General features: G+C 41.3%; 1 protein-coding gene and 1 long non-coding RNA gene across 3 annotated transcripts in view; one reads left to right on the forward strand and one right to left on the reverse strand.

Annotated features, from left to right (window-relative positions):
- Positions 1-19770, reverse strand: part of LOC148003799 (uncharacterized) — a 34000-nt gene that overhangs the window by 5060 nt on the left and 9170 nt on the right. For both annotated transcript variants that reach the window (XM_087569120.1, XM_087569121.1), the window contains exon 2: positions 1021-1102. In XM_087569120.1, the coding sequence (XP_087425246.1) occupies positions 1021-1102 (82 nt within the window). The remainder of the gene's footprint in view (positions 1-1020; positions 1103-19770) is intronic.
- On the forward strand, positions 338-16156 carry LOC103690559 (uncharacterized). The gene is made up of 2 exons (XR_015629978.1): positions 338-498; positions 15913-16156. It is a non-coding gene; the product is annotated as an uncharacterized LOC103690559 (long non-coding RNA).

The raw sequence follows: 19770 nt of genomic DNA on the forward strand, positions 1-19770 counted from the left end.
TGGCTAGAGGACAGCAGACTTTTTGTTAAAGTCTCTCTTGCCTCCAGCTTCTCTCGGAAGCAGAGATAGAGGCAAAGCTGGATTAAGATGACCTTCCTTCTCTACACAGCTCCTGAGGGAAAAGGAAACCTCTCACAAGGAAACGTCTGCTCCCACCATCGGGCCCTTTTCACTATTTGCTGGCCCACTTTTGTGGTGGTTGCTGTTCCCACATTTGTTGGTTGGTGTTTCAAATGCTTCCGCTGAGCCACGGAGGGGTCTGGTTACTAGACAATCTAAAAATAATCTATGCCTAGGAGTTTGGGGACAAAACAGGACCAGACATACTTAGGAGGGTGACACATCCCAAGGATTAGCCTATGAAGAGACCAAACTGTTTTAGATCCTAGGATAGAACTTTCTTTAAAATGCCTCCTGAGTGGTGCACTTGGATTATGGCAGACTAGAGGACTGGATGCTACAGGGACGATCTGAAGATGTAGGTGACAAAGAACCAGAGTGAGTAGCCTGGGCCAGGGTGTTTAGTCTAAAGAAGGGCGGGGGTAGAAAGAGAGAGAGGCAAAGGCAGCTGCCTGCTGGAGTTCAGTCCAGAAAAATGAAGAAGCTAAGACAGGCTTGCCCTGCTGAACAAATATAGGAAATATAACATGTGCAGTACACTTTCACTTGGGGTTTAGGAAATCTTCATTTCTCTGCTCTCTTTTTCATATTTTTTCCATTGTTTCTCCTCTAGTTATATTTAGCTATGCTAATCCCTTCCACCTCTCTCTGCCACACATGCACATGAGTGTACATACATGCACATACCACACACACACACACACACACACACACACACACACACACACACACAAATTACTTACATGGTTTACTAAAGCAATTTAACCAAAGACCCTTGCCTCAATGAATTGAACTAGGGCTGGAAGTAAGAAAATGGGTGAGAGTTCTACTCAGGAGGCCATTTCTGGCCTGGGTGGGTTCCTAAGCCTTTCTTTCGTATGAACCTGGTTCCCTCCTTACCTCCATCCAGCACTGGAAGGATGGGTCAGGGTGATGGCGGTGAAGTCCTTCCAACAAAAGGCAACCAACCACAGTCTTCTCCCTGGGAGAAGAAAGACAACCTAGACTCTCGACACTGACAGGAAAATGCTAAATTACAGGGAAGGAGTCGGATCTCTGCAAGAAGTCGGGGACACTGCTTAGAGCCTCCAAGGGTAACCACTATCAAAGAGAAGACATAACCAAGTGTAACATCAATCCAAGAGAAAGTTCATGTCAATCGGGTTTGGCCAAAGTAACGTGGCAGGAGAGAAACAAGACAGGCTGCAGGGCTCCATCCCGGACTCAGAGGATCTGGGAGTCTCTAAAATGAGCTGTCAACCTCACAGCTGAGTGAAGAGAGAGGGTACAGAAGCATATAATTCACTTTCTCGTGAGGCTCAAATGCAGTGCTTTTGGCTCCCGTGGCCTTCATTTGGGGAATAGTGGGAAAGGCCTAAAAGCTATCATTTGCATGTTGTAAAGTTCACAGTGAAACCCAAGGGAGGGCAACGACTCAAGAGTTTAACCACAGTTTAGGTTGGAGCTAAACAGCTTGTTTGTTCATATAACAGAAAAAGTGACCATGCAAGAGAGCAGCAATTCAACAGCCCAAGTCCCGGGCCTGGCACAGGGTGTGGTTTTCACCCTTGCTAGATCCATGTCTCCTATCCCTGAGAACTGCCACCTCCTGTGGCCAAGGGGAGTTATCACAGTGGCTTCCCTCCTTTTCAGGCCAAAGGGCCATGGGTGGGGGTTTTTTTAGAGAGCTCATACTCATTTTTTAGATATACTCATTTGTGCAAGTTGAAGATGGCCTATGCTGTGGCACTTTGGCATTACAAGTCCTGCCCTGAAGCTCACAGAAAGAACAGAGCTGAAATATGTATTCTACTGTCCAGGTTAACTGGTCTGAAGGCTCTTAGAGCTAGTCAAAAGGGCCAATCCAAACCCCCTTGGTCAGTGGTGGCCCTGCAAACAGCCAATGTCCTGTAGTAGTCTTTTCTTGTGTAGAAGCTGAGTAAGTTCACGTGCATGACTGGTCCTGAAGCATCTGGGCAGGAGAGGCAAGGCACTATCTGACCTGAGAGAACAGTCAGCTCTGTTGGATATGGTTGGAGCAAGCAGCCTTTAAAGGTGTGCATAGGGTGTCATGTTTAATTGCAATGACCTCTTCTTTTGGGGAAAAAAAAAAGAGTCATAGTTATTTTGATTTGATGTGTATGTGTGTCTTTCCTTCATCTTTACATGCATGCCATGTGTGTGCCTGGTGCCTGGGGAGCAAGAAGAAGGTGTTACATTCCCTTAGAAATCAAGTTATAGATGTTCGGGAGCCATGATATGGATACTGGGATCCGATCCTGGATCCTCCTGAAGAGCAGAGAGCCCTTAGCCACTGGCCCATGTACCCAGCCCCACAATGATTTCTTTTTTCTCCATCCAATGCTTCATTCGTCCCCTTTATACACCCCTCACCTTGTCAAAGTACAACACTCACTGCACCTTGACATATTCCCTGCCTTGGTTTGTAGGTTGTTACTCTCTCTTCTGATGGCCCCTCTATACTTCCAACTGTCCCCAGATGTCACCATCACCGGTCCCACATCTTCCCAATGTCTACATGTTCCAGTGTTCTGAGACTCTATCCTTGGACAACTTGTTCTTATGGAACCTCTAGGGCTATCGAATTAAATATAACCTGGAAGTTGTAGAGGCTCAAATCCAGATCTCTGCACTACACTTCTTCCCACTTCAGACTCCAGTAGTAGTCAATACAAGACCTCAAACACAACATTTCTATAATGGGCCTCCCACCATCACTGAAGAATCTAATTTCCCCCAGCACCCTCCAGCTATTAATGTCATGACAGTTCAAGAAGTTTCACAGGTCAAACCCTCCATGTTGCCTCTGTATGATCTTCTAGTCATGCATTCTCCATATTTGTACCAACCGTCTGGTTGCCATGTGTCACCACCAACATCATCTAGGTCCCATCTATCACGGTCTCTGGAGGAAGACAGCAAAACCATGCTAGCTCCCAGCTGTCACTCCCCTGTCGAGCAGTCATGGGATCTGTGTAGATAGAGGCAGAGAGGCAGACCAACACTCTGCTTTCCAGCGGCCAGTGACTTCCATCACGCCTCTTTTCATGGTCATACTTTGCAATGACCTGTCTTTTATAAGTATCTTTCACAACTCTATAACTGTCCATCTGCCTCAGGACATTGGCATCTGCTCAGCCTTTGAAATGATGTTTTTCTGTATTCGAACTACTTTTGAATCCTCGCCTGCCCTTTCTTCTGTGCTTGACATTACACAGAGATACATACATTGTACACATGATTTTCACTTATTAACCTTCGTCTCTATCAGCATCATGAGATCCATGGAACTGGCACTGTGATTTTACTGTCCCATCCCTGGCACATAAAGCAGCAATAGCTGCAGGCACATCTATGAGTGACCGAAAGAATGACACTAGAATTCTAGAAACATGATGCCCAAGAGGAAGTGAAGAGCTAGAAGTAAAGGGAGAAGAACTGAGGGTGGCAACGAACTGAAAGCAGACGTGAGACTTGGAGAGGATTTACAAAATAAAACAGAAGAAAAAGAAAATAGGATGGGGAAAAGCTATTCATTTGAAATGTAGTTTGTTTTTTAATAGGAGAGGCTTTTAAGGTCAGAACAGACATCACCAAGCCTTTGGCGGTGATTTCCGAGTGTTTATGCACAGTCACTCTTGCTCCTTGTGTCATAAGGTGCTTCAGATCTGTAGATTTGTACAGGCTAAGAGTTTGAACCTTCCAACACCGACTACCAAAAGACCAAGAGTCCTCTTTGCAGGGTGATTTCTTCTGACTGTGAAGTCAGGGGTCTTATATTATATCTTGCAATTTCAATCACCTGAAGAAGCTGTTGTTGTTGCTGTTGTTGTTTTAATTTACACTCATAGATCCAGTGTACGAGGAAACTGATTCTGACTCTGCAGGACTGCCCTGCTCTTGGAAGACCATTCCCATCACTCTCTGCACCTGCCACAAGAGGGCTGACTGTAGTCTTTGATGCTTAACTTTGTCTGGTTTAAAGGAAGCCACTTTTACAGTTTGAAATAGGGATTAAAGCGCTCACTTCAGTTCTGAAGCGGTCTTGACGCTGGATATCCTTAAGTCGGTAATGAATCTGCATAAGCAGATTTTTCACTAATTCCACTAAGCACCCTGACATGACTTGGCTGTTTTTCATAAGGATGCTTTTGATCAGCTGCTTCAATATTTCAAACTTAGTAGCCACAAATGCGTATCTTTATATGAAAAAATTACACAATATTTCTCCTTAATTTGATGCAAATAAGTGCAAAATGTTGTTTTCTGCTTTTCGTTTTTTTTTTTTGTTTGTTTGTTTGTTTGTTTTTTGTTTTTTGGAACAGAGGGGCAGCATCTTCGGTTTCTCGGGCAAAGACTATAGCAGTACAGGGGTGGGGGATGGGAAGCCCTCACTAGCAATTTGAAGAGATCACAACTGTCGTTTCTTTTGCATGAATTCAGGATTAGGGGGAAAAAAATTCTGCTCGTGTTAATGGAAAGCCTAAAAGAAAGCAATTTTAAATATAGCCAGTTATTATACAGGAATGAGTTTTGCATGTTTTCAATCAAATAGTAACTTTAAAAGCCAGTATTCCTGTGAGCATTCAAAAGTAAGACATCCAAGGCACACTCAAGTGTGTGAGCGTTCACAAATGGGCTGGCAGATCTACATTCTGGTAGGTTCCATTAGTGCCTTGTGAAGGAACTTCGTTATTTCATAACGAACATTCTATTGGATTAGTTACCAGGGGCTAAGCACCATCGGCATAAACTTCCCTTTCAGTGGCTGCCCATGTATGCCCGCCACTGAACAGTGACCTTGTGGTATTTATCACTATCTATCTTATACCCTGGCATCCCTGGCTCTCCCTCGTGAGCTTTCTAATGGCTACCAATAATAAGTAAATTACATGAGACCAAAAGAATTCCATCCTTGCCTCTTACTGTAGCCAAAATGTACACATGTCTCTAATTCAGGGCTACTGTGTAGGGGTTAAGAAACTCTTAGAATTAAAAATATATATATATATGATTACAGAAAATTGTGGAATTGCAGCCAAAGCACTGAGTAGAATTCAGAAAGTCACACTGAGCAAGGCGGCTATGTTTACACTGCAATAGACGCAGTGACCAGGAAGGGAACCAGCCTCGCTGTCCCTCCGCACATGAATGGACTAAGCAAGTGTGGTACCTGGGTACAATGGAATTCTGTTTAGCTATAAAGAAACTAGAAATCATGCTATTTCCAGGAAAGTGGATGCAACTGGAAATCATTATGCTAAGTGAAATAAGCCAGAGCCCAAAAGACAAATAACACATGTTCTCTTTCATATGGAAAGCCTATATTTAAAAGTATATATAATTATATATAATATATGCATATCTATGTGTGTGTGTTTTTATATGTGCGTTTGTAGGTCATGAAACTAGAAAGGAGATCATAAGAGGGAGGAAGAGATCTTAAGGGAAGTAGGAAATAGACGGGAGAGTGGATATAGGGGAAAGAAAAACAAAAATGGTACCAATGCCGAAGATAGGGTCCAGCTGGAGGGAAGGGGAGCATGGAGGAGGGGAATGATTGAGAGCAAAGTATGATAGCACCTGTGCTTGAAGACACTATGTGAAGCCCACTACCTGGTACACTAATCTAAATACTTAATTTTATAACAAAAAGTGAATGACTTTCAAAAATTATATTTTTTGAAACCTACCTAGTATTATAAAACCTTCCACACATACACACACACACACACACACACGTATACATACATGCATGCATGCATACATACCTAAAACAGAGTTAAAATAACAAGATGGCTGTGCCACCCCCAGACATCAGATGCTAACAAATAAGAAGCCCAGTGCCAGGACTGGTTTAGCGCTTTGTGACTAGTTTGCCTGGAAGGTCTCATAGGCCATCAAACATTTCAGGCCATTGCCAACACTACTGCTTATCCTCCAGAAGAAAATGGCAAGACCCTGTTGATGAAGACACCACATACTTGAGTCACAGAACATATAGGTATCAGACGGCTGCTGACCTGGAAGCCTCCTCCTTCCTGGCTGGCTTTCATTGTACTGGCATGTGGTATGTATGTTACTAAAGGAAAAAAGTAATCATCACTCTTACAAGGCTATGAATTCTGTGTGCTACAACCTAGCCTAGCAAGATATGCTCATGGTGCAATTGTGGCAAAAATGTCATGAGAGGAAACAGCTACTTTCTGACTAAATTCAAGTCACACTCCACGAGGTGAAAGCCATATCTGTCACCATTGCCAGGCTAGACATGTCACAGGCCAGAGGGGACAATTTACTACTACTATTATCCTAAACGGACATAATGATAAACCATCTTCTAGTGATTTCTCACATCACCCATAAATTAGTATATCTTTCCAGGCTCACCAAAAAAAGCTTCTGATTGCAATAGATGTTGATTAACCCAGAGACGCACAACTGGACAAGGAGAGAATGAAAGAAGGTAGAAACAGCAGCTCAATACAAAATGTCAATAGCGAGTTCCCTCCTCCCAAGGCTGAAGGTCATTGTAGAAGAAGGCACAAAAGGACTGCAATCGTCAGAATTGGTGGACTGTTACAGGGAAAGAGTATCACTCATATACAACAGGGGAGCTCCACATACGAAATCATGGCCTTCGTGACAGAGTGCAGGAGCTCTGTGCAAGCTCGATCAGTGTACAGGAGAGATAGACATGAAGTCCCATCCCGGTTGAGGAGCCATTGTCAGTCTTCTCTAAGTGTCACCTGGTAAGCCATTCCTGCTCCAGTAGGTGGCCGTAAAATCAAGTAGACGTGGACATCACAAACTGGACTTTGTGGTGGGAGGTAAAAGCAAAAGAGAACACAAAATTGGGGGAATACAGAATGGAGTGACTCTGGGAGAAGCTGGGAAAGGGGTGAATATAACCATAACACATTATGGGAAATTCCCAACTAGTAAGAAAATCATAAAGTGAGAGAAAACATATAGCTCTAGAATGTCACAGGAAAATATACACTAATAGATGCAAAAGAATATTATATATGCATATATAACAATTCCAATTACATATTTGTGCATGTGTATGCATGCAAATGTATGCATCAATCCAATACAACATTTGTATAGTTTTTCCAAGGCATTTAAAACATAGTTATCCTCCTCTAATTTCACTATATATAAGAATTACAAGGCATGTGTCCTTTGTCCAGGAAGATACACAATGGAGATCAACAATAGACTGCATACACATTATTCAAAATGTGGGGGACCAGAGATGCTTGGGTTTTTTTTTTTCAGATTTCGTGATATGATTTGGATACACATAATAAGACATCTAGAGAATGAAATTCAAGCCTAAACACTAAATTATTTTATATTCCATACATACTTAGCCTGCATATAATTACACAATATCTTAGTATGCCTTTGCTTTGACTCGAGCCCTCCCCACTGGGTCAAATACAGAATTTCCCACCTCTGAAATTGTGTTGGCATTCAAAATTTTTGGTTTTGTAGCAATTGGGAATTAATATTTTCACACTTCTATTTTTACTTAATCTGCATTAAAAAGAAAAGTTTTATTCATATTTATGCTGGTTAAATTTCAAAGTCCTACAATTGTTCAGTCCTAGAGTTATTTAAAAGGAATATCTATAATTCAAACAAAGTATTTTCAAAGAAAATTTCACTTAACATGATTTAATATCATGAATAATGCTAATCGTACTTTATAAAGTTTAGGATGAACTTTCACACAGTTGAACATGTATGAAATTGCCATTTATCTCCCACCAAAATGTGTTTTATGATGAAAATTAGCAGAACTTTTCTCTTAGTGGACACATAACACTGAGTTTGTCAGACAGCACTTAGGAATAAAATGATACCCAGTAGATAATGTCTGTGGACTTGTACACTGTGGAATGAAGAGTTTCTCGTTAAGGTATCCAACTGGTTGTTAATTCTGCAGTTGCCACTAAGTGGTGATGATCCACCCAACCGCACCAACTTAAATATGCACAGTGACTTCCTGCTGAAAAAAAAAAAGAGATTTTTTTTTCCAGCACCTTCCATTTTACTTTTGGTGGTAAAAATAGGTTAAGCAGAAGACATGAAGAGATAAAGGTAGAGAATTGCCAGGTCACGTCACCGAAAACCTCTTGGCCATATGCCATCAACCCCAGGCAGGGAGGGCAGTTGAAACTGTTTAGGTCTGAGGCAACCCTGAAGTTACTGGCTTCCTGGACTCATCACTTGTAGAAGGGACATTTTTCTGTGCGGTAATAATATTAAACATCACCCCTGACATCTACCCCTGGATGCCAACAGTTTTATCACCAAAATTGTCTCCAAACATTGCCAAACTTCCTAAGGCCAAAGTCTTCCTGACTGAGGTAGTACTCTATGTTCATTCTCAGTCAACATTTCATACAAAATTTAAACATGTTTTGTGAAGCCTCCCTTGGAAATATGATTGTCATAAAACTTAAGATAAATGTTCAAATACTTATATTTATCAAAACCAGTAAAGGAATACACATAATACTTTCCATGGAAACTTTATGTGTAATCATGGATAAAACTATGGAAAACAAATTTATAGGTATAAGGTCAAAGGGGAAGGAGAAGTGGTTAGTTTATTTGGCTGATAGAATTCTGGGTGCTTTTCATTACTCGTATTTAAAAGATGAGGAATCAAATCTTTCCTGCTTTTGGTTGAGTGGTAATTAATAAGGACAAATGTGAATCTAAAAAGCCAATTAATTAAATATATTGGATAATAGATAACATTTTTCCAATGATCAATTACTAGATGAGAGTCACATGGCTATGTGTTTGCGTACTGACTATTCATATCTTAGACTATTTCTGACAGAGAAGCCCTATTCCCTAAAGAAAGTTAGATTTGGTTACTATCACAATGAAATGATTTATAAATAGCGAACTCTAGAATAAAACCATGGAACATATGACTTCATACCAGGTGGCTTGAAGCTACCACATTCCATAGGAATCACCCTATGCAAGCTGCCACCAGTTTCCTACATGAGTCCCACAACCAGGGTACTGGATGCCATGAATGGCTACCGGTATCTCCAATTTTTAGGTTTGTGTCTTTGCCGTTGGTCACAGTGAAATATGTGCTCTTCTCTGCTCTTTTCTAAGCTACATCCTTTCTTGATTGATGCTTATATATTTTGTTTCCCTTCCTCCAAGAAATTTCCTAAGATGATTGTCACAACAATCAACTCCTCACATGCTACAAACTTAATCATTTATCTTGTATATAAGATTCCAATTTCTATCCCTTGATAATACTATCTAACATCCATACAGAGCTTGGTAAAAAGAGTTACACACACTGCAGCCTTTTACATACCAGCCCTTTCTTTCCTTTTACACGGCTGTTTCATAGACAAGGGGCCTAGGGGTTAACTTTACTTGACTGCTAAAGGGTACACCTGACAAACGAGAGGCTTGAACTTGGGTTTAAGTCTTCTAACTCAAAACCTCATGCTCTCTCTAAAAAGCAGAGGCTTCGTGCCTGGACATGAAGTGTGCCTCACCAACTAAACTGTACTTTATCGTGTTGTAAACTCTTCCACTGGCCTCACTCATGCCCTAGTGCTTAGAGTAATTAATTAGAATGGTGGTTCCCCTGCTGAATGGTCCGGATCTACCAACCTTCACAGCACAGAACAATACAGATGTCACTAATGTTTCTGGCCTCTGCATATGAAGCTGTGGTCTCAGCACTTCCTGAGGGCTCAAAAATGAAGAAGCTCAGAGGGATCAGGGGATTAGAAAACTCACTCTGTTGACTGAACTGCCAGTCCCTCTCGTTTGATTGCTGCTTGAACTGAGTGGACAGTAAACCTCAATCATTATTGCTAGCGGCCCCATCTAGTGAGTAATGCCCTGCCGGGTATGCACATGTGTATTTTTCCTCTTTTAGTTGTGAAAAGAGATCCTGTAGTCTGAGAGATTACTCTTTCTCTCATTTTAAATAAATTAATACTATGCAGAATCAGAGCAGATTCCAAGCCATTGAGCTCGCTGCCATGGTGTCACTGCCCCTTGCCGCAGAGAGCCAGGAAATATCCCCAAGGTTAATCTGCAGAGCAGTCAAAACCGCACACTTGGTCATCGATAGCTGTGGATTCTATGTCTGCAAATTCAAATGACCCCATAACAAAAGTGCTTTAAATAAATATGATTATATTGAGTATGTTTGACTAGTTCTCATCATTACTTCCTGAGTAATATAATAATCGTTTTTACTGAGTTAACAACATTTTGGGTATTAGAAATAACCTAGAGATCATTTAAGGGAGACACATCAGTTGTGGCCTGCAGATGATATGTGGGCAAGGATGAATGTGGCCCCAACACAAATCATAAAGTTCAAAAACTTCTTAAAACATTATGAGATTTTTTTTTAATTTTGTAATTAGGTTATGCAGTTCGCAAGCACAAACTTTGTAGATGGCAATGCAGTGAGGCCACGCCAAAAGGATAGGCATGCCTGACAGCTTTGCATGAGTAACATATTAGGAAAACATTATTTCTACATAGAGTTGGTCATCCAGACCTTTTTACCTCTATAGCTTCCTGGAGCCAATTATCCAAGGTACCAAAATACAAGAGATGGAGAAGAGGACGGAAGATAAGAATAAAAATAAATCCATAGATATCCAGTTTATATTCAAGTTTTTTGTTAGATACATGTGATTTCCTTTTTAAAAGGCATATTATTTGAGAATTTTATACCATGTAATTTCATCATTTGTTCCCCTCCTCCAACTCTTTTTAGACTGTCCCCCTTCTCAACCTATCCAACACTATTCTTTCTGTCTCTTACAAAAAAAAAAAAAAAAAAAAAAAACCCAAAAACAAAACAAAACGAAAAAACAAAAAAACAAAAAAACCTAAAAACTAAAGTAGAAAAAAATACTTGAACTTCAGTTTGTATTGACCAACTACTTCTGAGCATATGCATGTATGTGTGCATTTAAATGTAGAAATATGTAGAAATGTGACCATGTAAACAGATGTAGAAATGTGAACACAGTCATGATATGATACACATGTAGAGGTCATAGAGTAACCCTGGGTGTTGGTCCTCATCTCCCACTTGAATTGAGAAAGAGTTTTTTGTTGGTTTCTACAATACATGAAGAATAGGTAGACTGAGCTTCCTATAATCTTACTGTCTCCGCCATTCATCTCCCTGAGGGAGAGCTAGGATTACGCATGCCCATTACGGCATCCAACTTTAAATCTTAGTTCTTAGGAGATTCAAAATGAATTCCTCACACTTGCACAGCAAACACTTCAGCCACTGAGTCATCTCCCCAGCCCCACAGAAATGATTCTAGAATATGGAATCCTGTGATGGCAGCATTTTAGCAGAACCAGGCAAAGGATGATGGGAGAGGACAAATGTCAGATTGTTTCTCTGGACTGAAGGCTCTGAGGACTAGCTCCTCAGAGAAAATGCTATCCTTAATAGTCCCATAACCAGACTGCGGGTGGTTCCCCAGGGGCTTGTTGTAGCATGGTGTGAAGTTCATTTTTCTGAACCAGTTTGCCCACCTCAGCTTCTCACGTGACTCGAGAAATGCAGGCGCCTTCGTCAGGCAAGGACTGTTGATAATTCCCAGTTGTCTGAGAGTTACTTGGCAAATTCTCAGGGAGCTGACATCCAAACAATAAGTAATCTGGCTTTCAATAAGGTAATTACCAAGTAAGCCTGCGTGGTCTAGAGACCTAAGCAGTGTGTGTTACGACACACTGAACAAACGGCACACCTGAGTAAGCTTATAGTCACTAGAAAACTATTATCTTTGATCACAAGAATATGACAAAATTATTGTTTTATTTGTGTGGAGGCTTAAGCCGCCTGCTCTAAATACACATTGTATGTGTTCTTGCATTTTTTACAGCACTGCAAATCTTAAGCTCAAGTAACACGCACACCCAAGTGTATGGTGTAGGTTCACAAATCCCGTCTCTTCCCTTTTTCCAGTGTTAGGAATTGGCAAGGACCCTGGACATGCCAGGGAAGGACTCTCCACTGTGCCAAACCTCTAGTGTTGCTTTCCAGCTTTTATCTCCTCTCATAGTGCTTGTGTGTAGAGGAATTAGGACGAAATTTCATACAAATCTTACCATTACAGAGAATCTTTTCAACTTTAAATACACACACACACACACACACACACACACACACACACACACACACACACACATACACAGGCATTACCAACACTGAGGGAGCTTTGGCTAGTCTTTCCTCTACAGTGATTATGACCTGCCCTGCCAATGGTAAGCAATTTCTCAACTACTCAGTGATCACATTCGAAAAAGTGTTCAAAATGGTTTGTAAAGAAAAAAAGTTAATCATCTTAAAAATGATTTCTAGAAGCAGCTCACCAATGTGGGCCATTTCTAACATAAATTCATACTAGTTTTCCTGGAATGTGTTTTAGAATTACGTCAAAATCCAGGACATTGGTCTCTCTTTAAAGAAATTCTCTTCTTAATGTTACTTTTCGATTCATTTAGTCTCCTTGAGTTTCAGTTTCTCTCATTCACTAATTAACAGTCTATATGCCTAATGTTGGGGTATCGATGCCATATAAACAAACAAGAAAATCAATAAAAACAGCTCAGCCTCAGAAAACTTGCATTTACATAGAGGAAAATGTAAAAAAAAAACACTTGGATCTACAATATGTCAGATAGTGATAGAATCTATGTAAAACAATTAAACATGGAGTTGGGGAGATGGCTATGCTTACCTCAGAAGTGTAGAGACCTGAGTTCAAATCACCAGAACCCACATGAACAGCTAGGAATGGTGGCTCATTGCATATAATCCCAGAGCTGGTAGGACGGGAACTGAAACAGATCTGAAGACGACAGCTTATTTATCATCCTTTGCTTCACTCCTTCTTAAAGGAGGAACAAAAATACCCATAGGAGGGCATAGGGAGGCAAAGTTTGGAACAGAGACTGAAGGAACAGCCATTCAGAGCCTGCTTCACATGTGTTCCATATATATATATACAGCCACCAAAACTAGATAAGATCGATGAAGCTAAGAAGTGCATGCTGATAGGAACCGGATATAGATGTCTCCTGAGAGACACAGCCAGAGTGTGTCAAATACAGAGGTGAATGATAGAATGATAGCAGCAAACCACTGAACTGAGAACGGGATCCCCCCATTGGAGGAATTAGAGGAAGGGTTGAAAGAGCTGAAGGGGGTTGCAACCCTATAAGAACAACAACGCCAACCAACCAGAGCTCCCAGGGACTAAACCACTACCATACATGGACTGACCCAGGGCTCCAACTGCATATGTAGCAGAGGATGGCCTTGTTGGGCACCAATAGAAGCCCTTGGTCCTGCCAAGGTTGGACCCCCCAATGTAGGGGAATGTTGGAGGGGACAGCAAGGGGAGGTGGATGGGGAGGGGAAACACCCGTATAGATGAAGGGGAGGGAGTTTGGGATAGGGGGCTTATGTCCAGAAAACTGGGAAAGGGGATAACATTTGAAATATAAATTTTAAAAATCCAATAAAAGGAAAAAAGAAAGAAAATACAAAAACAAAAACTCTAGGCCAATGACAAACCCTGTCTCAAATAATGGTAGAAGGTGGTTGGAAAATGACACCTGTAGTCTTTCTCTTATTTCCACATATGCATGCAGACTCATATCCATGTGTGTACACTTATGTATAGAAACACACACAGAGAGAGGGGGGAGGGAGAGAAATACAGAGACAGAGAGAGACAGAGAGACAGAGACAGACAGAGAGACAGAGACAGAGAAATAGCAATAACATGGTAAAATAAAACAAGAAAGAAAAAAACAGAAGAGTGAAAAAGGAACTGACTCTTGAGCAGAATCTTAAAGACAGGTTTGCTAAGGAAATGACACTTGGGTGATGTCCTGAAAGAAGAAGGAAAGAACTGAATAAGCACATATATGGAGAAGAGTGGGTGCTATCCAGGCAGAGAGAGAAGAGGCAACACAAAGAAGAGGGAATTCCTGGTTTCCTCATCCTTGGAGGTTATCAGGCAATAGCCCTGGAAGGTGAGGGAAGCAGAGGTTGGAGGCAGATTTCAGACAGCTGTGAATATGATGGGCTGACTTCTGGGACCAGCGTCAGGGAGACAGCTCAACTTTATTTGGGTGAACAAGGGCTACATAGACCTTAGGAAGTGGGTAGGAATTTCCAGGGTGGGTATACATTATTGGCTGACACTGAAGTGCTGGAAATTCTTCATTTACATGAAGAGCAAATCTTCGTTTACATTTATTGAGATAGAGGAAGTCAAACCTACAATCCGGCCATAGGCTTCATGACTCCTCAGAGGTTTTCCGGGTTACCATTAGAGCGCCAATTGGTCATAACACAGTACCTAATCATCCTACTTCGGGAAGGGCTGAGCTGGACCCGTGTGCTAAATCATGCGGTGCTTGTAGGGTCATCTTCTAGATAATGTCAGACACTTGTGTTTACAGATACTCTTCAGATAAGATCAGTCAGAGAAGAGCAAGCTCCACTGAAAAAGGGAGTCCTCCATTTTGTGCTGAGCTTGGAGAGTTATCTGGACATGTTGGGCTGTGCCCATAATAGAAAGGTCTTCCAACATCTCAGGAATAACAAGGTAGCCAGTGTAGTTTAAACAGAGGACACAAAAGGAAAAGCAGGAGGCCAGTTCTCCTTAATATCTTATCATAAAGACATTAGCTTATAGCACTGGACTGGGAGCACTTGTTTCTCCTGCAGACTGACGGGGCCTGACTTTCATTTTGTTAGGTTTATACTGGCTTTCATGTAGAAATCAGACTACAGAAAAACACAAACCCAACAATTTTCTCATCAAAAAGACATCAAGTGGAAACAAGAATCTGGGCACAGAACAACCATAATTTGGATTAAAATAAAACTTGTGGGTATGATTGGCTTCTAGATCTATGTTTTGATATAGGGTCAACAAAATTTCATTGAAATGAATACAGCTCATGAAATAAATCAAAGACAATTTCAAGGTTTTGACTTAACTAGCTACAGAGTTAAGATATTTCCCTGATAGAGATATGGGTTGTGGGAGAAATGGATCTACTGGGCAGATATATCTAGAAGAGACTCTGAACACCAAGCTGGGGTGTATTGAGTGTGTTAGACATCTGACTTAGCCATTGGTTATAAATCTGGAATGAATGTCAATAGATATTGTGTGGAACCAGAGTTCTAGGAAGTGCCAGGTAGAGACGATATTTATAAATGATGGGATTGGGTGAGCTTTCAATGTCCAGTAGCATAAGCAACAGTAAGGAAGCCAAGTAAGACTCTGAGGAAGAGTAGTCAACAAAGTGAAGACATTGAACATCGTAGAAGTAGATATGAATTTATCCATGAAGAAGGAGAGGCCTTCCTACCTAATACTGTGGAGAAGATTTCCAGAATTACAGACAATGTTTATACTAGAGAAGCAACTTTGAGATCACTGTGAGCCTTGACAAGAGTTTTTCTTTCTAAAAAGATTGAGGAAACGAAGTTGGACTCACATGCAATGTTTTAGGGAAATTTCAATCCAATGAGAAGCAATAAAGACACTGAAGAAGGACACAGGGTAAAGTGTGTGTGTGTGTGTGTGTGTGTGTGTGTGTGTGTGTGTGTGTGTGTGTATGTGTGTAATTCAATGACAGAGGTCAACATTGGGTGCTTTCCTCAACCACATTCTACCTTATATATTGTGACAGGGTTTCTCAATGAAGCTGGTGCTCACCAATTTGTGTCTGACCTGAGGATTAGCAAGTCACAGGAATCTATCTGCCTATCTCTGCTCCACACACTAGATTATGTCAGAGCTTTCATGTGGGTGCTGAAGATCCGAACATGACTCCTTCATCATGCTGGGTGACAAGAGCTTTGCCAATTGAACCATGCCCCCATCCCTAACTATATTGACATACAGGCTTCTCTTAATAAAATTCATTAATTTCAGTGATGTATTTCATTGCTGCCTTGTAAGCACCACCAACATCAAGATAAATAACTCTGTCATCATCTCAATTTTTTTCTATATCCCTTCCAGTCAAATAACTCCTCACTCAGAGACCCAGCCAACTCCTGATCTACTTGATATCACTTGAGTGTAATGGCATAGTTTTAGAGTCTCACACAAATTAAATGATGCAATGATGCCATAGATAGATAGATAGATAGATAGATAGATAGATAGATAGATAGATAGATATAGATATTTGTGTGTCTTGCTTATTTTGTTCAATTTGCTTCTGAGAAATACACTTACTGACATAGTCATTATTTTCCTGCCTTTACATTGCTGTGTATTATTCCAAGGTGAGTTCATACCATGCTGTGCTTTGCTGGTTGATTGGTTTACTTGCTTCTTCAGAACTGGAATTGGAACTCACAGCTTCATGTATCCCAGTGTTCTTCCCCTAAGCTGGAGAGCTATGGTCAGAGTTTGTTGATTTATCCTCCTGCTGAAGGGCATTTAAATTGTTCTTCAATCTGGGATTTTACACCTCCCATAGTATCAACAGGAGCATTTTGTTTAAGATCATAGAAATTTGGGAATCCCAATATCAGTTAGTACTGTTAAGATTTTGAATTTGCCAGACACTCTTGGAACTGTGATAATCTAATTCACTGATAAATAGATAAGCTTTTATTCACCCTCGACCATTCACATAGGATTCCACTCAAGAAATATCGAGGAGATATTGTCCTTACCCTTAAGTAGCACATAATATAGAGAAGAAAATGTAGATAACCCGAATGAGGGTGCACCTCTTAGACTGGTCAGCCGACCTAAGGAACTCATTATCTAGAGTCAAACTCTCCAGTAACTGTAAGTAGGGTCAAGAAATGCACATAAGAAATGAGATGAGGAAATATGTTCTTGATTGGACATATCAGTACTAAAGAAATGCTAAGTATAGATCTAATGCCTCCTTACTGTGAAGAATGCCAACATTCTCATCAAGAGCTATTCTCACCGCTCTTGTGCTTGTTATTCAGAAGCCATCTTGTGCCTTGGGTGACCAGCATGGGTTTCGAATGGGAGATACTAGAATGCATCGTTCTTAGCTCTGCCTATTCAGTTGCTGTCTGCTGTGTGATAACTTCCCTAACTGTATGCTATGCCAAAGGTAAATGTAAGCAAGATTACTGAATGCCCCATAGTTCCTGACTACAGAGTAAAACCTCAAAACTGACAGCAATGTCATAAAAAGATGAGTGTCTCCGTCTCTCCAAAACACTCTCCGGCATCTGAGGACAAGTCAAGCATATACAGCTAAGTGTAGGTGTTGGTAGGAGCTGGTCTGGAATCCACCAGTGGACTCATGTGTCCCCTGTTAGACATAAAACATTTCAAAGACTGCTAGTTGCACAGTCACTCTGAGGCTGTGATGACATGAGATCAAGCAAGATGACCTCATAATTGTGTGGAAGAAGAGGCAAAACCACAAATCATAGTACAAGCCATAAAAAAAAGTATATATCCCATCTCTCCCAGATGATATGCTCCAGTGCTGTCTCTTTACCAACTACAGACTTATCCTTAACCCCTATTCTTTTAACCTTAGCTAAGACTTATGAAAACATCAAATCAGAGAACTGTCCCTGAGAGCAGTCATTCTAGAACATTCCATCACCTAACCAAAATCCAGCCCGCCTCCCCACCAAATAATCTCCAAACCCTGTGTCCAACTCCAGAATGTCACTGAGAAGCCCACAAAAAACCCACAAAATGTTTTCTTCCTCGTTCAACTTACTCAGCCAGCAGCATATCCCTGAGGGTCTTTGGGGGAACAATTAATTACCCTACATTTGGCTTGGAATTTTCAGTCAGGACAAATGAGACTTCATTTAAGATGTTACAACTCACATAAGTATTTGCACTTCACCAAATAACCCCGGCTCTTACAAAACCTTCCTGAATCAAAGAACTGGTTTTCTGCTAGCATAATAACCTCAATGCAAGGTGGAGTAGATAAGACGATACTTAAGGATGCCAACAGAGTGTCTTGTCTGAGTCCTCTCACAATGCCTACCTTCCCTGTCCAATTATGGACACCACCCAGATCCCCTTTGTGTCATCTGGGCTGGACCAGGGTAGGGATTAACATCAATGTTCAGAGTCTGGAGTTCATCTTCCCATCACAGGCATGGGTCTTAGGATCTCTGCAGCCCTCTTCTCTAACCAGACTTCAGTGTCAATTTCCTGCTTAGTATCCCAGCCCATTGCTGGGACTGGAACTCTGCCTAGAACCATCAGAGTGCATCTGGCAGGCATCCAACACCTTGCTGTACCCTTGCCCCTGCCCCTCCTCCTCTGGAGGTCATTGCCTGTTCACTGTATTCCCAATTGCTGGCAGGAGTGGTATTCCAAATGTGCTTAGACTCCACAGCCACAGTGTGGCTGTCCTTTCCAGGGCTGCAGATTGACTCTGGAATGAACCCTTCATCTGAGAAAGTTCTTTAACCCATTCCCATCTGGTCCTAGGTTTCTTCAACACTTCCTTTTGGCCATGCCAGCATTCCTGAAGGCTGAGCCCACCCAAGTTACAACAGCCCCAGCTCACCAGTTGCCACTGATTCCTGTGCAACTAGACACCTTCCCTGGCCATCACCCAGTAGAGAAGTTGCTACAAAAATGAGCCTGCTGAGTCTTCAGGGCTCTATAATATAATCCTCCCATACAGGAAGGCAGTAAGAAATGAGAGAGGATTGCTTTCCTTCCACTATATCCACAATGTCCACAGTCACATAGCAAGAACTAGGCCTAGCCTTCAAGAGCATGAATTCCTTCATGGGAACAGATAAACATAATCACAGAAAACCCTACAGTTAAAAATACATAAGAGGGGTTGGGGATTTAGCTCAGTGGTAGAGCGCTTGCCTAGCAAGCGCAAGGCCCTGGGTTCGATCCCAAGCTCCGAAAAAAAGAAAAAAGAAAAAAAAATACATAAGAACTTAATGCTTCTGAAATGAATCCTTCCTAGATGCCTCGTTATCTTGATGTAAGTATTTGATCAATATTTTTATAAATGCTGAATAAGCTTGACTAGTGGGAAACTGAAGCAGAATTTTTATCACTATTACTTTGACCACTCAGCTCAGACTTGGGACCAAAGGAACTTTCTTATTCAAGTCTAACATATGTCCTACAAAACTCAAAGTATTCATTGAGAAGATATTGGTTAACTCAGAACAGCACAAACTTTAATCTGATTGTTTAAGGACTGAGGTTAGAATCCATGACCTTAGTTTACTTAACTCTAGTATTTAAAATTAATTAATTTCTACCAGGTTTTAGAAGCTAATCTTAAGTCACTTAAATCCATCACTAATAAATAACCAATCACTGTGACCAGGGAATCAGGTAAGCTAACTGCAGATCTTCACTTCTCCCTCTATCCCTCCAAACCCAAACCTCCAGTCTCATCCCCAGATCTGCAACAGAACACCAGCTATGGTCTCCCTCCCCATTCACTCCTTTGCCAGTGGGTCACAAAGACCTCTCCTCTCTAACTTCTCTCCCTGAACTCATTCCTTTATCCCAGAACCCAACAGGCCTATCCAAA

The sequence above is a fragment of the Rattus norvegicus genome, chromosome 9 (assembly GCF_021556685.1).
Source record: "Rattus norvegicus strain SHRSP/BbbUtx chromosome 9, alternate assembly SHRSP_T2T, whole genome shotgun sequence".
NCBI lineage: Eukaryota > Metazoa > Chordata > Mammalia > Rodentia > Muridae > Rattus > Rattus norvegicus.